The sequence below is a fragment of the Cricetulus griseus genome, assembly GCF_003668045.3.
Source record: "Cricetulus griseus strain 17A/GY chromosome 1 unlocalized genomic scaffold, alternate assembly CriGri-PICRH-1.0 chr1_0, whole genome shotgun sequence".
Lineage (NCBI taxonomy): Eukaryota > Metazoa > Chordata > Mammalia > Rodentia > Cricetidae > Cricetulus > Cricetulus griseus.
In genome coordinates, this window is record NW_023276806.1 from 247,446,855 (window position 1) to 247,470,904 (window position 24,050).

At 53.1% G+C, this 24,050-nt stretch overlaps 2 protein-coding genes across 4 annotated transcripts in view; both read left to right on the forward strand.

Moving 5' to 3' along the window:
• The window catches only part of Sin3b (SIN3 transcription regulator family member B), a 38,468-nt gene extending 24,618 nt beyond the window's left edge, over window positions 1–13,850 (forward strand). For 2 of the 3 annotated variants that reach the window (XM_027394863.2, XM_027394862.2), the window contains exons 5-14: window positions 37–153; window positions 2,546–2,784; window positions 4,022–4,205; window positions 6,399–6,945; window positions 7,154–7,323; window positions 10,225–10,398; window positions 10,606–10,698; window positions 12,208–12,302; window positions 12,575–12,779; window positions 12,908–13,138. In XM_027394863.2, the coding sequence (XP_027250664.1) occupies window positions 37–153; window positions 2,546–2,784; window positions 4,022–4,205; window positions 6,399–6,945; window positions 7,154–7,323; window positions 10,225–10,398; window positions 10,606–10,698; window positions 12,208–12,302; window positions 12,575–12,779; window positions 12,908–13,138 (2,055 nt within the window). Of the gene's footprint in view, window positions 1–36; window positions 154–2,545; window positions 2,785–4,021; window positions 4,206–6,398; window positions 6,946–7,153; window positions 7,324–10,224; window positions 10,399–10,605; window positions 10,699–12,207; window positions 12,303–12,574; window positions 12,780–12,907 lie in introns of all 3 variants that reach the window. The other variant, XM_027394861.2, reaches the window with a different exon arrangement.
• Window positions 13,851–17,372: 3,522 nt separating this feature from the next.
• Window positions 17,373–19,095, forward strand: F2rl3 (F2R like thrombin or trypsin receptor 3). The gene is made up of 2 exons (XM_027394461.2): window positions 17,373–17,478; window positions 17,737–19,095. The coding sequence occupies exons 1-2, from the start codon at window positions 17,373–17,375 to the stop codon at window positions 18,813–18,815; spliced, it is 1,185 nt and encodes a 394-aa protein (XP_027250262.1). The 3' UTR covers window positions 18,816–19,095.
• The last annotated feature ends 4,955 nt before the right edge of the window (window positions 19,096–24,050 follow it).

Genomic DNA, 24,050 nt, shown 5'->3' on the forward strand with positions numbered 1-24,050 from the left:
CAGCATGCTTAGTGACACTCCTCTCTTCTGGTCCAGGTCCTGAATGACACATGGGTGTCCTTCCCATCCTGGTCTGAGGACTCTACCTTTGTCAGCTCCAAGAAGACTCCGTATGAAGAGCAGCTGCATCGTTGTGAGGATGAGAGGTTTGAGGTAGGTGAAGCTGTGAGTCTAACCCACCTACACCCCAACCACCTGTCCTGCCTGCCATCTGTCCACCCAGCCTAGTGCCTTCATAGCATGGCCCAGTTCTTCAGTCTCTCTCTCCTCCCAGAGCTCCCTGCTTACCAGCTCTGCCAGCTCTTAAGCTCCACCCCCTTTCTTTCAACTAAAGATAATGCAGGGCTGGAGAAATGACTCAGCAGTTAAGAGTACTGGCTGCTCTTCCAGAGGTCCTGAGTTCAATTCCCTGAAGCCACATGGTGACTTACAACCATCCATAATGGGATCTAATGCCCTCTTCGGGAGTGCAGGTATACATATAGAGCACTCATACGTAAAATACAATTAGATAAATAATCAACTAAAAACAATTAGTTAACTTAAAATTAAGTTAGCTTTATTTATTGACATTGCAACTGAGCTCTCAGACCCCACTGAGTGCCCCTCTGGAGGACAGACAGACAACCACCCTTCTTATCCCAGAGTCCACGTCTTCTTTTTGATTCGGTTTTCTTTAAGGGTTTTATTTTATGTGTGTGGGTGTTTGTCTGCGTGTATATCTGCACCATGTATGTCTGATGCCTATGGAGGCCAGAAGTGGGCATAAGATCTCCTGTAACTGGAGTTTAGGACAGTTATGAGCTACCATGTGGGTCCTCTGGAAGGGCAGCCAGTTCTCTTAGCCAGTGAGCCAGCTCTCCAGCCCTTGGTTTTCTTTATGAAATTGGCTCTCTTTGTAGTGTAGGCTGGTGTACGACTTGTGATCCTCCTGCCTTAGCCTTCCAAGTGCTAGGATGACACATTCTCCACCCCAAGTTCCTAGGTGTATGTCTGCCCGTCTTTCTTTCTTTTTAAAGATTGTTTATTATGTATACAGTGTTCTGTATACATGAATGACCACACACTAGAAGAAGGCACCAGATCTCATTGCAGATGGTTGTGAGCCACCATGTGGTTGCTGGGAATTGAACTCAGGACCTCTGGAAGAACAGCCAGTGTTCTTAACCTCTCAGCCATCTCTCCAGCCCCCATGTGTTTCTATCTGATGCTACGACAAGAGTCCAATGGATAGGGCAACCACTGGGAAGTGGAATGTGAAGGCCCATATCCAGGGAAGCCTGTCTTTGATGTCCATAGTGGAGGGACACAAAGGAGGCTGATTGTGGTTTGTCTCCCCTTCCTGGGCAGTGCCACCCACCCATGAGGACAGGCTGTGCCTAGAGCACCTCTTTGAAGTCCTGTGTTTAAGATAAGGTTGTCGTGGAATGTATGGTCTCCTGCTTCTGCCTCCCATGTGCTGGGGTCATGGGCCTCTGCTAAGTGTGGCCTCCTGTTAATACTGCCACACCAACCTCTAAACTTCAGTGTGAGTTTGGGAAGAACAGGTCAGACTGTAGCAGAAAGTTTGTGTGCGCGCGTGTGTGTGCGCGTGTGAGCGTGCCTGTGTGTCTGTGTATTATGTGATTCTGTCACCAGATTCAATGCCTAAGCCACACAAGCCCCCTGATCTCTTTGCTGTTCTAATCATCAGTAGTCACACCCAGCCTGCCCCTCCCCTCCCCTCCCCTTCCCTTCCCTTCCCTTCCCTTCCCTTCCCTTCCCTTCCCTTCCCTTCCCTTCCCTTCCCTTCCCTTCCCTTCCCTTCCCTTCCCTTCTTCCCTTCCCTTCCCTTCCCTTCCCTTCCTCTGTGAACACCCTTTTGTCCCACCCTCTACTATTCCGTCATTTCAAGAGAGACAAGTACGTTTTGTGTGGGGCACATGCCCTTCTTCACAGCACAAAGGCAAGAGGAGTGCCTAAGTTCTGTCTTAGAAAGATGAAAAAGTAAAAAGGGACTGGAGAGAGGACTCAGCAGTTAAGAGTGCTGATTGACTGCTCAGCTGGGCGTTGGTGGTGATGGCGCACGCCTTTAATCCCAGCAGGTGGATCTCTGTGAGTTCGAGGCCAGACTGGTCTACAAGAGCTAGTTCCAGGACAGCCTCCAAAGCCACAGAGAAACCCTGTCTCAAACATAAAGCAAAAACAACAACAACAACAAAAGTGCTGACTTCTCTTGCAGAGACCTTGGTTCAGGTTCCAGCTCCAAGGGGTCTGACACCACCTTCTGTGCTCCAGGGGTACTATTCTCACTTGTACATACCCACACACTTATACATAGATGCAAAGTTAAAAATGAAGTAAGTCATAAGAAAGCCAGAAAATGAGTATAAAGTACAAATGATATCACTGAGTGGGTGATCACTGTGGTGCCCAAGCACCCTATTAGGTGGTAGGGCCACTTCGGTATCAGCAGAGTCCACCTCTCCCACACTTACTGGCTCCACACACCCCCGTACTGCCATGATGACCTTCACACACCACTGCTGCCTGCCCCTCCCTGCAGTTAGACGTTGTCCTGGAGACCAACCTGGCCACCATCCGTGTGCTGGAGAGTGTGCAGAAGAAGTTGTCGAGGATGGCACCTGAGGACCAGGAGAAGCTCCGCCTGGATGACTGCCTGGGTGGCACATCAGAGGTGATCCAGCGCCGTGCCATCCACCGCATCTATGGTGACAAGGCCCCCGAGGTCATCGAGAGCCTCAAGAGGAACCCTGCCACTGCTGTGCCTGTCGTTCTGAAAAGGTGTTCCCACCTTCTACTTCCCTCCCTGACTCAGGGCATTTTATAAAGGGGAGCTACCAGAGTTCCTGCCCAATGGTGTCACCTGACCCTGGCCCCAGCTCACCCCTCCCACTCTAGTGTTGAACAAAGTCTTGACAGCCACGCTCCTGGACACCTGTTGTGTTTCCAGGTGTAGACATGCAATCTCACTTTTGGGGGGGGTGGTTCTGGGACCCTCCAGACCCTTCTAGAATTTGAGACAGTGCTTACATAAAACTTACACCTTGTCCATGCATGTCCATCACCTCTGGGTTACTTAGAACACCTGTGGCAATGCATGGGCCGTGTGTCCAGCAGATGCACTATTCCCGCTTACTCTTGGTTGAGTCCTGGGACGTGAAGGGAGAATTGTGACTATAAAACACAAACCTCCCCAGCGTTCTGTCTACTAGTGACAGCTGAACAGGCAGCTGGGTGTCTGGGAGGAGGTGGGGGCCTAAAACCAGCCACTGCTAAAAAGACTCTCAGCAATTAAGAATACTGCCTGCTCTTCCAGAGGACCCACATGGTGGCTGACAGCTATCTGTAACCTGGGGGCACCAGGCATGTGTGTGGTACATGTACATGGAGACAAAACACACATGCACATAAAATCACTTTAAGTAGCCACGTTGGCTATGTGGGACCACTGCCTCCTCCATCCCTCTCCCATTGTGTGTTTTTTGGTTTCTGTTTCTTTGTTTGGGTGGTAGGGTCTTATGTAGCCTAGCCCTTCAACTTACCATGTGCCCACAGCTAGCCTTCCAACTCCAGATCTGAGTGCTGGGATGACATCCTTTTTGGTTGGGTTGAGTGCTGGGCTCCTTTTTGGTTTTGCTTTTGTTTGTTTGTTTTCTTTTTGAGACAGGGTTTGTCTGTGTAGCTTTGGAGCATGGCTTTGGAGCATGTCCTGGAACTCATTCTGTAGAACAGGCTGGCCTCAAGAGTCACAGAGATCTACCTGCCTGTGTCTCCCAAGTGTTGGGATTAAAGGCGTGTGCCACCACCACCTGGCCTTTCTTACTGTTTTTTGAGTTGGGGGTTTCTCACTGTAGCCCAGGCCAGCCTAGAACTGGACATCCTCCTGCCTCACCCTCCCACATGCTGACTTGTTCTCTGTGGTGCAGACCAGATGTATACTTGCTGGGAGGAAGGTAGGCCCTTCCCCTGGGATTCCAGGAGAGTCTAGGTGTCAGTCACTGAGCTCTGCTCCCCACAGGCTAAAGGCCAAGGAGGAAGAGTGGCGGGAGGCCCAGCAAGGCTTCAACAAGATATGGCGTGAGCAGTATGAGAAGGCGTACCTCAAGTCCCTGGACCACCAGGCCGTGAACTTCAAGCAGAATGACACCAAGGCTTTGCGCTCCAAAAGCCTGCTCAACGAGATCGAAAGCGTCTATGACGAGGTAAGGCATTCGGGGCAGGGATGGCTGGCTTCCTCACGCCCCAGCCTGCAGAGCCGCATAGCCAGCCCTTGCCTTACACTGGGGAAACTGAGGTATGACAGACTACTGCTTGCTGGCCCTTGCCCTGTGCTTTTCTTTTGCGGTACAGATAGATTTTTTTGGTTTGTGTGTGAGTGAGTGTGAGGTCAGAGGTTTGTTATCCTCATAGAGCTTGAGTTACAGATGGCCATGAGCTACCAGAAACCCGACTCAAGTCCTCTGCAGGAACAGCAAATACTCTTAACTCCTGAGCCATCTCTCCCGTCCCCATAATGTGACCTTTGAGGGCTTGGGGTAAAGCACTTGTCAGTTCTGAGGCCTGGGTTCCAAACTGAAGTGAGCACATGGGAAAAGGTTGTTAAGTTGTCCATATATTAGTGAATCTTGTCTCTATTGCTATGACAAGCATGAGATAGAAACCGTTCAACACAAGGAATGTTGGTGTTGGCTCATAGTTTGCGAAACCTCTGCCCGTCTGCCTAGCTCCTCCATACTTTAGACCTCTGTCAAGGTGGAGTGTCATGGGAGGTACAGCCCCAGGTTCCCACCCTCCCCAGTCAGACCCTACGGGCCTCACCAGTGACACCAGTGACACCAATTAGGAAGCCGTCATTGGGTCGTCTGTTCATAAGACTTCATGGTCCATTCACTCGAGTGATTGGCTCTACCAACTAGGACCCAGGTATCCAAACTCTAGCACCGGCCTGATCTTTTCTGTTGCTGTGATAAACACCTCGAGTACAAGCCACTTGGGTGGAAAGGGTTTATTTAGCCTTCAGGTCCATCATTGGGGCAGCTGAAGCAGGAGCTCTAGGTAGGAGCTGACACAGAGGCCATGGAGGATTACTGTTTACTGGCTTGCTCAGCCTGCTTTTGTGACCTAGGACCATTTGTCTAGGGGTGGTGCCACCTCCAGTGAGCTGGGCCCTCTCACATCAATCATCCATCAAGAAAATGCCCCATGGTTTGGGCTAGTGTAGTGTAGGCAGTTCCCTCATTGAAATAGTCCCCTCACCAAGATTCCTTTGTCCAGAAGACTATCATTTGTGTCAAGGTCACACACACACACACACACACACACACACACACACACCACCACCACCACCACCACCACCACCACCACTACCAACAACAACAAAAAAACCGAAAACCCCTAGTGGAGCACAAACACTGTGGCATGAACACAATAGGAGACTTCAGAAGCCAGAGGCAGCCCGGGGTGTGTAAGGCACTGTGTTGAGAGGGGCGTTGGGCCCACCCTGGGCTCTGGTTGTGGGTCTCTGAGGTACTGAGTTAAGTTTCCTGGCCTTCAGTAAAAGAGTCTGACCTCTGATGAGAAGCATGCTGGCAAACTGGGTCCTGCCTCAGAAGGTGTTTAAGGGAGCTCCAGAGCCTCACCATGCACTGACCAGTAAGAGCTGAGGTGACTGACACCCAGCCCACCCCCCCAAAAGCTCCCTGTCTAAAGAGACAGTATCCACAGAACTCATACATCTCTCCATGCAGTGCCTGGAGTTGGTGCCCCCCCAGAGAGTAGAGATGGGGGAGGGGGTTGTCCTCACCTTTGGGTTTGGGAAGGTCATTGTCTAGATCAACTCTAAGAGGTGATATATGGGAAAGAGGTTTGCCTGGACAGTGTGTCCAAAGGCGGGCTCAGCAGAAGGGAACCTGGCCAAAGCCAGTGAGCTAACAGTAGCAGGCCAAGGACGAGGGTCTCTAAAAGCCTGGGGCAGGTGCCCGCCCATGCCCTTGTTGACAGAGGAGCAGGACAGGTGGCAAGCTGTTTTCATGAGGTTAGGGGTTAGGCAGGGATGTGGGGAGGGGCTGCTAAGCACCGACCCCGCCCCGAGACGTGGAGCTGAGTTTCGGTGACAGATGGTGAAGGCCCCTGTTACGTGCGGAGCCTCACCCCGTGGCCATGTCTGTGGGAAACCCAGAAGAGTGGCTCTGTCATTCAGTTGCAGCCCTCCGTGCTAACGCTGGCCTTGGTTTGCCCAGTGGAGAGATAGGTAGGCTGGGAGCTGGACCCTGCAGAGGAGCTGTGAACCGGTGAGAGGAGAGGAAGGGTGCCCCGCTTGCCAGCATGGCTCACCCTTTCTGAGGACCCTGTCGTGCTGGAGGCGGGGCTCGGGTGACTGACTGCTGCCTTTGCAGCACCAGGAGCAGCACTCGGAGGGCCGCAGCGCGCCGTCCAGCGAGCCGCACCTCATCTTCGTGTACGAAGACCGGCAGATCCTGGAGGACGCGGCGGCTCTCATCAGCTACTACGTGAAGCGGCAGCCGGCCATCCAGAAGGAGGACCAGGGCACCATCCGCCAGCTGCTTCACCGCTTTCTGCCCAGCCTGTTCTTCTCGCAGCAGCGCCCTGGCGCCTCCGACGACTCCACGGATGAGCGTGACCGCGAGGGGGAGCCCGAGCGCCGGCGGCCCACCGAGGAGAAGCCCCCCGCAGGCGGGGACGCACCGCCGGAGCTGCCCAAGGCCCTGGACGACGTGTACAGCCTGTTCTTCGCCAACAACAACTGGTACTTCTTCCTGCGGCTGCATCAGACGCTGTGTGCGCGCCTGCTCAAGATCTACCGGCAGGCACAGAAGCAGCTGCTGGAGCACCGGCGCGAGCAGGAGCGGGAGCAGCTGCTGTGCGAGGGCCGCCGTGAGAAGGCCGCTGACCCTGCCATGGAGCTGCGCCTCAAGCAGCCCAGTGAGCACCAGGGCGGAGGCCCCGGACCAACCTTTGCCCCTGTAGGCCTTCGTGGTGGGGGGTGGGGGGTGGGGGGATCCAGGGCTCCACCCCCCTCAAGAGTCCCTAAGGTCTGGGCTGCGCTGCTGCTGCTGCTGCTGCTGCTGCCGCCTATGCAGTGTGCAGAGCTGCTGCGGTGAGTAAAGCAGCCGACCTCCCCCCTCCCCAGGTGAGGTGGAACTGGAGGAGTACTACCCTGCCTTCCTGGACATGGTGCGCAGCCTGCTGGAGGGGAGCATCGACCCCACTCAGTATGAGGACACGCTCCGCGAGATGTTCACCATCCATGCCTACATCGGCTTCACCATGGACAAGCTGGTGCAAAACATTGCTCGTCAGGTGAGGCTGGCCAGGGCAGAGCAGGGCAGGGCGAGGCAGGCTCAGGGGAACACTTCTTATCTGTCCCTTCCACTTGTCACCTTGGGAATTGGTCCTTTCCACACCTGGTCACATTGCAAGTCTCCCCCTTGTTTCAATGAGATGAAGATCACATAACAGAATTAACCATCTTGAAGTGCATAGTTCATAACAGTGAGCACTGTTACCCATCTCTAAGGCAAAGCCCCTACACCCCAGCTGTGCCCCCAGGGCAACACAGCGACATTCCTGTGAATTCACTCAGCCATTTCCTTCACCTCTGTAGGACACATTTTATTCATTCAGGTATGTGTGTCTGGACACACAAATGGCATGGTGTGTGTGCCATAGGACAACTTGCAGGATTTGGTTCTCTCCTTCCACTGTGTGGGTCCTACGGATTGAACTCAAGTCATCAGGCTTGGCTGCAAGTGTCTTTGCCCACTGAGCCATCCCACTGGTCCCAAACACTTTTTTGTTTTTCCTTTTTAGTGCTGGGCATGGAAACCAGGGCCTTGTGTGTGCTAGGCAAGTGTTCTCTGTCTAGTCCTGCCCCCAAGGACTTCTGAGATAAAGCACACGCAGAATACCCCTATCTCCGGGGCCACTCAATGAATTTTCAGGAGCAAAACTTCCCCACCTGGTTCTGCACACAAGTTTCAAGCCATGTGCAAGTGGCTCATCCTAGCAGTGACCTGTGTCCTTCAGAGTGACCTGCTGCAGGGACCTGTCTGGGCATGCATGGGTAGCTAGGTCACTCTTCAGTGGGCTGTGACCTGGTGTGAGTCAATGGTGCCTCCTAGTGTGAATGAGGCCACACCTTGTTGCCACCTTTGGTTGGTAGATCCTCTTTAGGCTCATGGTGCATTTCCCCCAGTAGCTCGTAATCTGACCTCCTGTGACCACTGTGGGACCATTTGGATGTCCTGGGGAGCCGGAGAGCCTGTCTTGCACCCCCGCTGCTCTCCAGCCCATCCTACCACACCACATCACAGCCAACAGCTCTCATGGTCTCTTCATCCCTTCTATTTGAGCACCTCTACTTTCCCTGTATGTTCCAGGAATGCTTCTCTGCTGTCCCTGCCCACAGTAGTGGCCACTGCAGCTGGGTTATGTGGAAACGTGGCTTCCGGGGCCACAGACACAATGCCAGGGCAACCAGGTGGGGGACAATAGAGGGCCATCTCCCCTGGAACAGCAGCCTCATTGCTGGAACTAGATAGTTAAAGTGACCTCCCAGGACTGAGGAGCTGGCTCACTGCATAAGAATACTTGCTGTGTGCAAGTTCAAATCCCCAGTGTCCAGTAGGGAGCTGGCAATAGCAACATGATCCTTGTCTTAGGGTGATGAAACACCAAGACCAAAGCAAGTTAAGGAGAAAGGGGTTTATTTATTTCACTCACAGTTCCATATAGTTCATCCTCAAAAGCAGTGAGGGCAGGAACTCACGCAGGGCACGAACCTGGGGGCAGAATGTGATTTGACGCAGAGGCCTTGGAGGCTTACTGTCTTGCTCAATGTGCTTTCTTACAGGACCTAGGACCACCAGTACAGGGGTGGAACCACCCACAGTGGTCTGGGCCCTCCCCCATCCATCCCTAATTAGAAAATGCCACACAGGCTTGCCTATAGCCTGATTAATTTTTTCTTTCTTTCTTTTTTTTTTTTTTTTGGTTTTTTGAGACAGGGTTTCTCTGTAGCTTTGGAGGCTGCCCTGGAATTAGCTCTTGTAGACCAGGCTGGTCTCGAACTCACAGAGATCTGCCTGCCTCTGCCTCCCGAGTGCTAGAACTAAAGGCGTGTGCCACCAACGCCTGGTCTAGCCTGATTGATCTTAAGGAGCTTTTTCTCAACTGAGGTTCCCTCCTCTCAGATGACTCTACTTGTGTCAAGTTGATATAAAGCCATCCAGCACACTCATACCCCCACTGCAGAGGACAGAACCAGGAGGGTGGCTGGGGTTTGCAAGACATATGAATGGCTCCAGATCCATATCAAGGGGATAAGACAGAGAGAGAGAGAGCAGGGCCCCCACTGTCACCCACTGTTCTCCTCTGTCCTGCTTGAGTGGACAAGTGCACACACACTCACCCTCTCACAAACAGTTGAAACTGTTCTTAAAAGAAGGAAATAAGCTGGGCGGTGGTGGTGCACACCTTTAGTCCCAGCACTCGGGAGGCAGAGGCAGGAGGATCTCTGTGAGTCTGAGGCCAGCCTGGTCTCCAGAGTGAGTTCCAGGACAGCCAGGACTGTTACACAGACACACCCTGTCTCCCAAAAACAAAAAACAAAAGGGGGGGGTAATGATGAAATTGAGTGAGCAGGATGGGCCCTAGCTGTGGCTGTCAGACCCTATAGCTGCTATCCAGGTACTCACCAAGGGCTACCATGCTAGCACTGTGCCTACCTTGTCTGCAGCATTCCTGTCACTGTCCTCACGGAGATGATGGGTAGGCAGGATCCAGGCCATCACCCCTGTGGTGCCCACCAGTACCTAAGACCTGCCAAACTGGCCCAGCCCATCTTTGCATTACATCCCTCTGTAGAAATGGGCAAAAGGGCTGTTTGTCTCCACACATCTGAGAGGAAGTTTTAGATGAGGGCAGTGCTTTCAAAGGGCACATGTGTCTCTTGAGGACATTTCTTACACCCCAACAGTTAGCTCATGTGGTCTACTCTGGTCTAGTCTGCTCTGGTCTGGCTTGGTTTGGTCTGGTCTGCCTACAAAAAAAAAAAAAAAAAAAAAATTGTTATTTGTACCATGTGATCTAGTCTTCATTCCCTGTCCCCAGTCACAGACTTGTTTCCAGGGGTATGGGACTGTGGCTTCGGGGGTGGTAGGATACAGGAGGTGGCAGCCGTGGCCTTGCTCTCTCTGCCAGCTTCACCACCTGGTGAGCGACGACGTGTGTCTGAAGGTGGTGGAGCTGTACCTGAACGAGCAGCAGCGAGGTGCAGCTGGCGGGAACCTGTCCTCCCGCTGTGTCCGTGCTGCACGGGAGACCAGCTACCAGTGGAAGGCGGAGCGTTGCATGGCCGATGAGAACTGCTTCAAGGTGAGAGGTTGTGGGGTGACCTGGGACTAAAGGCCAAGGCTTCTGGAAGAGGACTGGACACTGAGCAGGGGTCAGGGGCACAGTCACCACTCCTGTGAACCAGGAGTAGCCGTAGCACCTGCTGGGTCCCTCTTACAGGGCAGTGCCAGGGCCTCGGAGGGTGGTAGGGATGGCTGATGACTGCTCAGGCTGTGACCACCTCCCCAGGTAATGTTCCTGCAGCGCAGAGGACAGGTGATCATGACCATAGAGCTCTTGGACACTGAGGAGGCGCAGGCGGAGGACCCCGTGGAGGTGCAGGTGAGTCTGCTCCTGTTGTCTGTCCTCAGCTGTGTGCAGCCGCATTCCTGGTCTCCCACTTTGCTGACAGTTAAAAATACATCCATGTAAGCACCAAAGCAGTCACTGAGGACCCTTCCTTTGTCTTCCTGGTACCTTCCAGGGTCCCTGTGTGCCTGTCACTTAGTGTGCACACTCACTTCCTGTGGCCCCCCACAAGTGACCACAGAGTAGGACATTGCAAGAGCAGAGCCATACCCTCTCATCCTGGATGCCTGGGGTCCAAAATCCATGGGTGCTCAGGTCCTAACCCTCAGAGCTGCTAGGAGCCCCTTGTGGCCTCTGCCACTTCCGAGCGTTCTAGCTGCCCTAGCCAGATAGTGGTACACACCTTTAATCCCATCACTGGAGAGGCAGAGGCTGGAGATCTCTGTGAGTTTGAGGCCAGCTGGGTCTACAGAGTGAGCTCTAGGACAGCCAAAGCTATACAGAGAAACCCTGTCTCAAAACAAACAACCTGGGGCTGTAGTTTGGTGGTAGATGCTTGCTCGGCATGGCCAGGCCCCAGATTCTATCCCCAGTGCTGCAAAATAGAATATAAATTGATTTTTGATTGCAAATGAGGTCACACACAGGTCCCAAGACTCTAAAGGACCAGAACCAGACACACACACACACACACACACACACACACACACACACACACACACACACACACTTGCATGCGCACATGGATTCCCCTTGTAGGTGACACTCTGAGGCATTTTCCCCTTCCCAAGTTTGGAGAACACTTTTATTTTTGGTTTTGGTTTTGGTTTTTCGAGACAGGGTTTCTCTGCGCCACCAACGCCTGGCTGGAGAACATGTTTTATGGAGTTTGTTTGGAGACTGTCCTGGTTTGCCTTCTGTTGCTATGATAAGCATCATGCCCAAGAGCATCTTGGGGAAGAGGGGTAACACCAGTCAGTCCATCCAGGCAAGCAGGCACGAGCTGAGCATACTGGCTTGCAGCTTAGGCCCACCTGCGGAGTGGTGGCTCTGCTCAAAATGGGCTGGGTCCTATACCAGTTGGGAATTGAAATGCTCCCACAGACATGTCCACGCATTTATCAGATGGAGGCACTTCTTCAATTGGGGATCCCTCTTCCTTGGAGATTCTAGGCAAGGGACTCTACCTCTGATCTATGTCCCCAGCCCCTCACTGGGGCATTCTAGGCAGGGGCTCCCACCCCTGAATCATACACCCAGCCTTTTTATATCTGTATATCCTGATGTTCTGCACTGTCCTCCGTGGCTCAAAGCTTGTACTAAGGTGAGGATGCCATGTGAGTGCCTAGACTTCCCGTGGAGGCTGGCCCCAGACCTAAGGCTGTAGTGTCCTTTCACAGCAGAGCCCTCAGCCATGGCTGGTCTCATTATGCTTTGGGGTTGGGGTACAAGCTCACATGAGTGTCTGACTTGGGATCCAGAATAAGAGGTGGGTCACCTTATCCCCCCGGGGGTCATAGGGTATGTCTGTCCCTTGCCCAGCACCTGGCTCGCTATGTGGAGCAGTACGTGGGGACTGAGGGTGCGTCCAGCTCGCCTACCGGGGGCTTCCTGCTGAAGCCTGTGTTCCTGCAGAGGTGAGTACAGGGCCACACATGTGCCACCTGCCAGTGCCTGCTGCGCAGTGACATAAGACATGAGGAGGAGCTGTGGGAGGTAGAGGGGGTAGTCTAGGGCCAACAGGAGGCCACCCCACCCCCAGAGAGCAGAAGGAGCAACCCGGCAATCCTGCTGGGAGAAGCTTATGGAAATGGAGAGTAGGGAATGAAGTGTCATGCATGCTGGGCGGTCACCATCGCCTGGACCTCCAGAGGCCGCAAGTCCCCTCCCCGAGGCCCTGTCCCTGCAGGAACCTGAAGAAATTCCGGCGCTGGCAGTGTGAGCAGGTGCGTGCCCTGCGTGGGGAGGCCAAGAGCTCGTGGAAGCGGCTCATGGGCGTGGAGAGCGCTTGCGATGTGGACTGCCGCTTCCGCCTGGGCACACACAAGATGGTGTTCATCGTCAACTCCGAGGACTACATGTACCGCCGCGGGACGCTGTGCCGTGCCAAGCAGGTGCTGCATCCACACCCACCCACTTGAGCCCTTGAGCCCCACACTCGGAGCCCATGAACCTCACATCCAGCCCTAAGCCCCACCCCGCACCCCGCCCCAGGAGTTCACACGTATGCACCTTCCCTCAGTTGCAGCCCCTGGTGCTGTTGCGCCACCACCGTCACTTCGAGGAGTGGCACAGCCGCTGGCTGGAAGACAATGTGACTGTGGCTGCTGCCGGGCTGGTGCAGGACTGGCTGATGGGGGAAGAGGAGGAGGACATGGTACCCTGCAAGACGCTCTGTGAGACTGCACACGTGCACGGCCTGCCCGTGACACGCTACCGCGTGCAGTACAGCCGTCGCCCTGCCTCGCCGTGAGCATCTGGAAGAGGTCCCAGCACGTGCCCGTGCCCACCCCGACCCCACGTGTCATGCCCAACAGGGCCTTTGTTGCTTTGAGCCCGAGGTCATGCCTTGACCTCAAGCAAGAGCTGTAGCCAGCCCTTGCAGTGCAGACCAGACCACGGGCAACGGCAGGGGCCGTCCCCACGAGGGCAGCCCCTCCGCACAGTTCTAGATGCGTATGCACAGTATTTATTCCTTCCTGCGCTCCTAGTGGTCGTGACTTTCGCAGCAGCAGCTCCCCTGGCTTCCCACGGGTGAGACCTCCCTGTGGACCCGAGAACCACCCGCTGTTCCCGCAGCTGTCCTCCGCAGTGCCAAACGCAAGGTTCCAGAGAGCACTTGCTCTCCAAGTTTCCTGAGCCGTTCTTTTGACCCCGGGCCTGGGCACTGGGGAGCAGGTGTGCCTACCCAGGCCCGACTGCGTGCCTCACAAGGGATCATGGCACCTTGAGCACATCCTAGTTTCCTGAGAAGGATGTTGCTCGTGGGAACCCCGAGCCTCCCAGGACTCTCTGGGCCTCCATTCCCCAGTAAGGAGGTTGGGCACCTTCGCATGCTTCTGGGAGCCACTCCTTAAATGTTTTTGAGGGATTTCTGTTCCAGCCTTGACCTCCCTTCGCAGCTGTTTTGAATGTAGTTTTCTTTTTCTATTTATTTGCACATTAAAGTTAAATATTGATGCCAAGCCTCAGGGTCTGCCCATCATTTCCTGTAAGAGTCCTGGCCAGGTCTTGCCCATTGCTGAGTCTCGAGTGGTGACAGCTGCCCACTCCAGAGTGAGCAGAGGAGCAGAAACTGCCCAGAGTGATAGACAGCAGCTCCCCTAACCTGGGGCTGCTTTCTAGACTATTCTTCCCCGATTATCTTTTCACATGCAATAGAGGAGCCATTGGACAAACCACTTTGGGGGTGTGGGAGACACAGTTACTAAAGTCACTGACAACCTGAATTTGATCCCCAGGCCCCACATGATGGAAGGAGAGAAGGAAGTCGCATGCACAATACCACTTTACATTGTGACAAATTTCTTTTAAATATTTGTGCTGGTGAGCAGGACATTGATGGAACATACACACCTTTAATTCCAGCGCTCCAGGCAGACGTAGGCAGATCTCTGTGAATAAGACCCTGTCTCAAAAAACAAAAAGAAAGCAACCCCCCCCAAACAAAAATTCGTACTTAGGGGCCATAGCGATGGCTCAGAGGTTAAGGCTGCTCTTGCAGAGGACCCAGGTTCAATTCCCAGCACCTCCATGGACACTCACAATCATCTAACTCCAGTTTTCAGGGGATTCAACTCCCTCTTTTGATCTTGACAGGCACCAAGCAATCATGAGGCCCACATACATGCTATGTGGTGTGTGTGTGTGTGTGTGTGTGTGTGTGTGTGTGTGTGTGTGTGTGTTGATGGCTCCGCAGGTAAAAGTGTTTGCCACCACGGCTGAAGTTAAACCTCCAGGACCCACACGATGGAGTGAGAGAACCAACATATTCCCTCAAGTCCCTACTCACAGTAGGTCACACACACACACCTCATATAAAACAGTGTAACACTAACTTAAAAGTTGAAGGTCATCCTGGACTCCATGCTGAGTAGTCCAGTCTAAACTGTGAGAGGAATACATGTCCAACCATCACGGTCATTTATCTTCACAATTCTCCCAACTTGTGGACAGACACTCCCCAAGCTTCTCATCAGCTGGTGCCCAGTGTCCTACCTTCTGTCTGTAATGACCTTAGTGACTCCAGTATCTCATATACACGAAATCCCAGACTCTGCTTATCTGTGGTGGCTTAGTTCACTCAACCAGAAGACACTGGTGTTCATTATACCTGACTGTCCTTCCTTAGTTAGGGCTGGAACCCGGGACCATCTGACACCTGACTTGGCGTGGTGGTCCTCACAGGCAGCTCCGCACCTTCCCTTGCATGTCACAATGATACTCTTATGGAGAGACTGTGATGGGACCCGACCACACCTGCTCCTCCCCCATGCCTAACCCAGGTGAAAGCATCCTTGTCCACATGTGGAAGCCTTGAGTGTAGATGGGTCACACTCAATAATTACTATCAATCCTCCTTGCCCTAGTTGTCCCCGAGAAGCCTGGGGCCCTCAAACACCTCTGGCTGGGCATTCCAGGCCTCCCAGTACAGGGACTAACCCTGAGGGGCTGCTCACTCACATCCTGCTGGATTAGGGCTGGTGAGGCAGGAAATGACCATCTCTCCTCCCCTCCATTCCCAGCTCATTTCTTGTTCCCAGGTTCCCAGGCTTTGACCACCCATGCTGGGTTCTGCTGTTCCCAGAATCTTCTGAGACTAGTCCTGCCATAGGACAGGATGGTGGAGGGACCCTTGCAGGCAGACTTCCTTTTAAAATTGCTGAGCATGTAACAGGGTGTTTAGCATATAAAACACCCCGAGCTACACCCCTCAGACTTGTATGTGCCTGCCTCTCTGAACCTCAGTTTCTTTTTTCTCTTCCATTTCTCCACATCCCTTTGAGAAAGCTTTGCGTGTGTGTGGGGGGGGGGGGCATGTGGAGTAGAGGTCTATGTCATGTCTTCCTCTAGCATTCTCCAACTTACTTTTGAGACAGGATCCCTCTCTGAACCCGCAGCTCACTGATGGACCACATGCATTGCCCAGTGAACACCAGGACTCTCTCCTGTCTCCACTTGCCAGTTGTGGTTTACAGGTGTGCTCTGCCATGCTCAACTTTTATGTGGGTGCTGGGAATTTGAACTTAGATCCTTATGCTTGCATAGTAGCATCTCCATGGCAATGCTCTCCCCACATTTTTTTGTGGACTGTTCCTCATCACATATCTTAGGCTTCCCTAGAAACTGCAATCCTCCTGCCTCAGCCTCCATGTGCTGGGCAGGCATGCCCACTATTTGCCCATCTCAACAGTGGGTTCCCATTGAGCTTTTCCTATGACAACTCCCCAGAATGTCTAGGACACCAAGACAGCTCGGGAGCCCTCTGCAGAGGACTGGCCACCTCCCTCATAAGTCACACCTGGAACTATGAGGACCAGTGACCAGTGCCTCCAAGGGTCCCCAGACCTTGCCTTACAGCCTGTATTCAGTGTCAGGTCTATAGAAGAGGACAGACACCTTCAGCTATCTCCACCTGACCCCAGAATCACATGGAGGCTTTAATTCTGTACTTTACTCCAGGCCAGGGAAGGAGCTGGGATAAGGGAAGCATCCATATGGCAGGGTACCCCCAGAGAGGACTTGGGGTACTCTGGGAAGCAACAATTGTCCATGTGGCCTTTAGTTTTGTTTTTGTTTTTGTTTTTGTTTTTTGCTACATATATACAATCAGTATTTATATATTTATTTACTTTGAGACAGGGTCTCATTATGCAGCCCTGACTATCCTGGAACTCACTATATAGACCAGGCTATCTTTGAACTCACAGAGATCCTCCTGCCTCTGCTTCCTGGAGTGCTGGGATTAAAGGTTTGCATGACCATTTATAGCCCAGTGTGTGCGTGTGAGGGGGCACGTGTGCACAGATGCCAGTATGAGGCCAAAGCACAGCCTGTGAGAGCTCATTCTCTCCTTCCACCATGTGGGTCCTGCAGATTGAACTCAGGCCATCAGGCTTGGTGGCAAGCATCTTCATCTGCAGTGTCATCTTGCTGGCCCTTGGTGGTCTGCTCTGCCAGAGCTAGGACTCCCTGGGATGAGCCCATTGTCCTGCCAGCCACAGATAGGAAGTAGGGGCTGGCCCCAGGAAGGGCTAAGAGCCCCATATGGTGGTGACTTGGGGGAGGGCTGGACTGTCATCCAAACAGAAGTGTGTGACTAGCTAGCAGGAAGTGGCCACTTGGTCCACAGATGTTTCCTGGGCCGGGTAGGGTGAAGAGTGTTGTGCTAATGGGCTGGTAGGGGTGGGGATGGGGCTGAAGTCCAGGCTCCTCGTCTCCATCCTTGGCCCCGTTCCTCGTGAGGCATCTTGGGAGAAACAGAGAGACCTGGTCAGGATACCTCCTAAGCATATAAAAGCCCCTCTCATGGGCTCCAGGGTGAGCAGGCAGACCCCAGTGGGTCTGTGGGGGTGGGAGCTCTGCTGTTAGGGTTATCTTCCCAAGGTAGAGTGTGCTCTCTGCCGAGGTTCCGGAAGCCGGGGGTGGGATTGACAAGGCAGGAAGTCCTGGGCTATAGCCCAGAAGTGGAGTCTGACACTGGCAGCATGTCCTGGCTGTTGCTGTGTCCACTGGTGCTGGGGCTAAGCCTGGCGGAGGGCACCCAGACCCCCAGCATCTATGATGATGGAGAGAGTCCCGGGGGAGGCCATGGTGAGTGACTGTTCCTTGAAGGGGTGGATCAGAAATGGAGCTACAGCTGGGCAGGCTTACAACCTTAGGTACATAAGCCCTGAGCCTTTGGAGCTGGGGTGTATCCTTCCATGCACCAGCCGAGGATTCCTGGGGGCGGGAGTGGGGACACTGAGTTACCCACAGTGCCTGAGACTTGCAAGGTCACTCTCCCTGCATCTTAGGTCCCCAAAGTCAGAACAATGCGTGGGTTGACTGACATCCCCCTCTCTCCCACAGAAGGCACTGTGGGTCCCACGGCTGGACTCAAGGAGTCGAAGTCCCCAGTCCAGCTTCACCCACGAGGCTTCCCAGGGAAATTCTGTGCCAACGACAGTGATACCCTGGAGCTCCCCGCCAGCTCTCAAGCACTGCTACTGGGGTGGATCCCCACAAGGCTGGTGCCTGCTCTCTATGGGCTGGTGGTGGCCGTAGGGCTGCCGGCCAATGGACTGGCGCTGTGGGTGCTGGCCACACGGGTACCCCGCCTGCCATCTACTGTCCTGCTCATGAACCTCGCAGTTTCGGACCTACTATTGGCCCTAGTGCTGCCCCCACGCCTGGCCTACCACCTGCATGGCCAGCACTGGCCCTTTGGGGAGGCTGCCTGCCGGATGGCTACAGCGGCTCTCTACGGCCACATGTACGGTTCAGTGTTGCTGCTGGCTGCAGTCAGCCTAGACCGGTACCTAGCCCTGGTGCACCCTCTGCGAGCTCGTGTGCTGCGCGGTCAGCGCCTGACCACGGGGCTCTGCTTAGTGGCCTGGCTCTCCGCAGCCGCCCTGGCCCTGCCTCTCACTTTGCAGCGGCAGACCTTCCGACTGGCTGGCTCTGACCAAATGCTGTGCCATGATGCATTGCCTCTGGCTGAGCAGACCTCCCACTGGAGACCGGCCTTCACCTGCCTGGCCGTCCTGGGCTGCTTCCTGCCACTGCTGGCCATGGGAGTGTGCTATGGGGCCACCCTGCGTGCACTGGCAGCCAGTGGCCAGCGCTACAGCCATGCGCTCAGACTGACAGCCCTGGTACTGGCCTCAGCTGTGGCCTCTTTCACACCCAGCAATGTGCTGCTAGTGCTGCACTATTCGAACCCAAGCCCCGAGGCCTGGGGTGATCTCTATGGAGCCTACGTGCCCAGCCTGGCACTCAGCACCCTCAACAGCTGTGTGGACCCTTTTATCTACTACTATGTATCCCACGAGTTCAGGGACAAGGTACGGGCCATATTGTGTCGCCAGCCAGACACAAGCAGCTCCTCTCAGGCTTTCAGGGAGGTGGGAAGCCGAGGGACTGCCATTTGCTCCTCTACGCTTCTGTGACAGGTGGCTGAGGTGGAAAGGGGGCATTCAGGGTAGACTGGATCTTCCCTTAAACTACATTCCCCCATGAAACCTCAGGACATGACCTTATTTGGAAATGCAGTTGAGACCGTCATTAGTGGAGCTGAGGTCCAAATCCCTTGTAAAAGAGGAACAATAGGCTGTACACCTGTCACCCCAGCTCTAAGGGGGTGGAGGGAAGAGATCATGAGTTTAGGGTTATCTTTGACTACATAGTGAATTCTGAGCTAGCCTGGGCTATGTGAAACCCTGTCTTAAAAAAAATAGAGTAACAGAGTACAATATGTGACTATGGAGGCAGAGAAGAGTGATGGCAACAGGCCAAGGGATACTGAGGGTGGCTGGCGTCACCAGAAACTAGAAGTGAGACAGTCTCTCCCTCAAAGCCTTGGAGTCAACCCTGGACATCCTGATCTTGTCAAGGAGCTTTTCAGAACTGTGATACGATAAACCTCAAACCTTTATATATGTGTCTGTATGGTATAGGTTGTATGCACGCATGCACGAGCCTGTGGGTACACGAGGAGGCCATAGGATGATGGGTGCCTCACTCAATTCCTTCTCTATCTTTAACATATTTTAAAACCTATTTTATGGTGGGGTGATGGTTGGTGGCACACACCTTTAATCCCAGCACTTGGTGGGCAGAGGCAGGTGCAGATCTTGGAGTTCAAAGTTAGACTGGTCTACATGGTGAGTTCCAGAACAGCCAGGGCTATACAGAAAAACCCTGTCTTGAAAAACAAACAAAAAATTGTGTGTGTGTGTGTGTGTGTGTGTGTGTGTGTGTGTGTGTGTGTGTGTTCACTACATCTGTTCACTACATGTGTGTCAGATCCCCTGGAACTGGAGTTACAAGTGGATGCTGGGGATGGAAGACTGTTTCTGAACAAGGGCAGCAGACACTCTTAACTGCGGAACCATCTTGATAGCCTCCACCTTAATTCTGGAGAGTGGGTCTCTCAGTGGATCTAACACTCATTGCCTATGGCTAGGCTGGCCTGACAGCAAGTTCCCAGAATCGGCTGAATCCTTGTACCACCCCTGGCTTTTACATAGCTCCTGGGGATCCAGACTCAGGTTCTCACACATGCACAGCAAGCGCTACCCACTGAGACATCTTGCTTGCTCTCTGTGCTTACTTTTCAAAAGCTACCTGGGTCCTTCATGGTACTCTGCTGTGTGTGTCCTAAGATCTTGCAAGGGGTGACTGATTCTTGGACCCACTGGTCACTCAGCTCTGCCCTTGGTGTCCCTGCACTTAACAATGCTTCTCACAGACTGTCAGGATGGCTCAATGAGTGAAGGCACTTGCTGCCAAGCCTGAGAACCTGGGTTTGATTCCCTGGATGCACATGGTTGGAGAGAACCCATTCCCACAACTTGTCCTCTGACCTGCACACATTGCTGTGGCATGCACAAGCATGACAGTCCCTTGTGTCTAAGGTTAGTGTCTTTTCCTCCCCCAACCCGAGGGGTCAGCTGCAGGTGGAGCATTGGTATTTCAGGGTGTCAGCCACTGTGCCTCTAAGTCACAGGTAGCCGGGTCCTGTGTGCAAACAGGCTTGTTCTCTTGGGACTAGCCCTCCATTCTGTTGTTTGCTGAGGGCTGAAGATCACATGTGACTTTAGGGGTCAGCTTGTACTTACTAGTGGCCTCTAAGGCAATAGACACAGGACTTCCACCTGGCTGGCAGGTCGGTCCCTCCTGTGTGGAATACAAACTTCCCATGCTGCAGCAGCCTTGAGCCTTGGCTTTTCAAGTGTGTGGGGTCTCTGAGGGTCAGCACATGGCCCAGCCCATGGCATTAAGTTGGAGTATACTGTGAGTGAGTTCTGCTGACTGGCACACAAAGTGTGGGCACTGCAACAGCTGTGGGTATAGCCTGGCGTCTTCTAGGACATCACCGCAGGTGGAGGTGGAGGTGGAGACTGGTGGCCCCTGTTTTGAAGTGGGACAGTTACTGGGAAGGACAACTAAATGGACATGGCAACTTTCAATCCTTTAGGTTGAGTGCACCCTGAAGTTTAGAGTCAGAACTTGCTCAGACATTTGGAAGTTTTGAATATGTGCCTCAAGGAACTCTTAGGCCCATGGAATCCCTACCACAGACTGAAACTTGAAGATGGCAGGAAAGGAGACTGGCACAGATCTGCCTCCAAACTGGGCAACACCAGGAAGCCTGAACTACCCCAGTCCCATTCAGGCCCAGCCTGACTTCTGTTTCCATACCCCTTCCACTCTGCCTCTCCCTGCCTTGTCCTGACTGCTGTGTCTTCAGGACCTTGGCTGTTCCCTGCTTTGACAGGGTTTTTGATCTCAAGGGAAAACCTTTTCTGGAGTCAGAACCTTTTCTGGAGGATGTGTCTTGGTTATGGAAGTTTGGACAGCAACAATGGGGTCTACAAACTGACCAGGACCTGTGTGCCACCTACCTACATATGGACCCTGAGCACACAGCTGGGGTGAAAGGGTTGTACACTCATGACACAGAAGGGCAGGCCTTATGGGGCCAGATGTGACAACTGATAGGGTGGAGTGTAAGGAACCAGGTAGAGAGCCTGAAGTTGGTAATCCAGGGCAGAGTGCTGGACGAATACACAGACGCGTACACACACACACTGGTGTCTGCTGTATTCCGTGAGCGCCTTCCTCTTCATTCACATTAGAGACTCCCAGACTACTGGCAGCAGCTGAAGAGCCCTTGTGTAGGGTCAGAGGGTCTTACCTGGTACACACCTCTAGGGCCCCCTTGTATCTCTGTTGGTTATGGCAGCTGGGCATCCGTCCTCATCTTGGGGACTATCGTAGTCTAGTTACTATTGCTGTGGTAAGCACAGTGACCAGAAGCAAAGCCTAAGGAGAAGTGGATTTATTTCGGTCACAGTCCATCATCAGGGGCAGTCAGGCAGAACCCTGGAAGCAGGTGCATGTTTGTTTGCCATTTGATGTGGGTGCTGGGAGCTGAATTCCAGTCCTTTACTAGAGCAGCAAGCCCTCTTAACCAAGGAGCCATCACTCCAGTTTTTTTTTTTTTTTTTTTTTTCACTTTGTAGCCCAGGATGGACTTGAATGTCCTCCTGTCTCAGCCTTCAACAAGATTTGCAGGAATGCATACAACATCTAGCCCCTACTGTGCCAGGTGGAGCAACTGACCCATGCTGTCTAGGTCTGGATGCTCTCTCTAGGACATGCCCCCAACAACTGCCATCAGCTGCTTTCTGTGCAGTGGCTGTGTGGTATAAGCCAGCTGCTGCAGTTCTCTGAGCCAGTCCTGAAAAGGCCAGGCTAGAGGGGAGCAACCTCCCCTGTGGGAACAGCATGATCAACTGTGACTGACTGACTGTATGTGCACATGCTAGGCAAGCCTACTCCCTGAGCCATACCCCAGCTCCTCACTAGGGGGTTCTAAGCACAGCCTCTACCTCTGAGCCACGTCCCCACTTTTTTTTTTAAGATTTTATTTATTATGTATACAACATTCTGCTTTCACGTATATCTGCACACGAGATGTTTGTGAGCCACCATGTGGTTGCTGGGAAATGAACTCAGGACCTCTAGAAGAGCAGACAGTGTTCTGAACCTCTGAGCCATCTCTTCAGCCCCCCTTCCTCTTTTTACATTTATGTATTTGTTTATTCAGTGTGTGTGTGTGGAGAGAGAGAGAGAGAGAGAGAGAGAGAGAGAGAGAGAGAGAGAGAGAGACCCAAGTGTGAAGATCTGAGGACAACTTGCAGGAGTCAGCTCTCTCCTTCCACCATGTGCCTGTGGTTCCAGGGATGAAACTCGGGTAATCAGGTATGGCAATGAGCTTTACCTGATAAGCAGGCTTATTAGCCCTGCACAACAGTGTCCTCAGGATTTCCCTGATGACCTTACAGTGTGTAGGAATCCCAAGGGTGTTCAGTCACTGCCCACATCCTCCTGCCATGTGTGGAAAATGGCAATGCCTGTGGTTTGTGTCCCTGTGCCCTCTGTGCCCTTCACTGTGGAATGGAACACTTCAGAGCTGCACACGCACACACAGATGTCCCACCAACCTAAGGCAGGGCTTCGCAGAGAGCTGCAAGTCACAGGAACACACTGGTGTGGCTTCCAGTTGAACTTTGAATGCCGAGAGTAACTCTGTAAAGATAATATAGGTGGAAACTAAGCAACCCAGCAAGTACTCCTGTAGGAGACTTGGGAGCTGATAGACACGACCCACTGACTCATTTTATTTTCTGAATCAGCAAACATCTGCTTTTTGGAAACAGTTTGGAGGCTGTTACACCTAAGGTCACAGGGACAGTGGCTGCAAAGAGGAAGGCTGGTGGTCCCTGGCTATAGCAGCCTTCACGCTCAGTGGCACCACAGAGTCCTTTGCAGCAGGAAGACACACAGCCATCTGCGTCAAAAATGTAGGGGAACACCAAAGTCCTTAACACTCCCACCCTGTTTGTTCCCCACATTCACGTCCCTGCACGGGACAGTTTCACTATGCTGTCCATGGCCTCAGGATCCTCCAGCCTGAGCCTCCTTAGAGCTGATGCTGTCACCTCCATGTGATGGGATGACTGGTGGGAACCAATTTGAGCTAAGGATGGAACTCAAGCATCTGTGCATGGCAGGCAAGCACATTACCAACCAAGCTACATGCCTATCCTGCTCTTAACTTTCCTTTTTTGGTTTTTTGAGTTAGGGTTTCCCTGTGTAACAGCCCTGGCTGTCCTAGAACTTGCTCTGTAGACCAGGCTGGCCTCAAACTCACAGAGATCCACCTGCCTCTCCCTCCCAAGTCCTGGGATTAAAGGCCTGCACCATTTTTTAACTTTTCAAGACAGAGTCTTATATAGCCCAGGCTAGCCTCAAGCTTACAAGGAACCTGAGGATGACCCTGAACTTTTCAAGACAGGGTCTTGGGTGGTGGTGGTGGTGGTGGAGGTCTTTAATCCCAGCCTTTGGAAGGCAGATCTCTGAGTTCTAGGTCAGCCTGGTCTACAGAATGAGCTCCAGGACAGCCAGGGCTGCAGAGAAACCTTGTATTGGAACAAACCAAATCAAAAAACCCACACACAAGAGTCTTACTGTGTAGCCCTGGCTGTCCTGAAACTCACTCTGTAGACTGGGCTGACCTGGAACTCAATAATCCACCTGCCTCTGCCTCCTGAGTACTAGGATTGAAGATGTGTGCCACAACTACTGGCCCAGCCTGGTTTCTTTAAAAATTTCTA

What these genes read in the sequence shown, in the direction of transcription:
- F2rl3 (XM_027394461.2), top strand. Translation starts at nt 17,373, where the DNA reads ATGTCCTGGCTGTTGCTGTGTCCACTGGTGCTGGGGCTAAGCCTGGCG. An exon ending in GAGTCCCGGGGGAGGCCATG is followed by an intron (nt 17,479 to 17,736) that starts GTGAGTGACTGT and finishes TCTCTCCCACAG; the next exon opens with AAGGCACTGTGGGTCCCACG.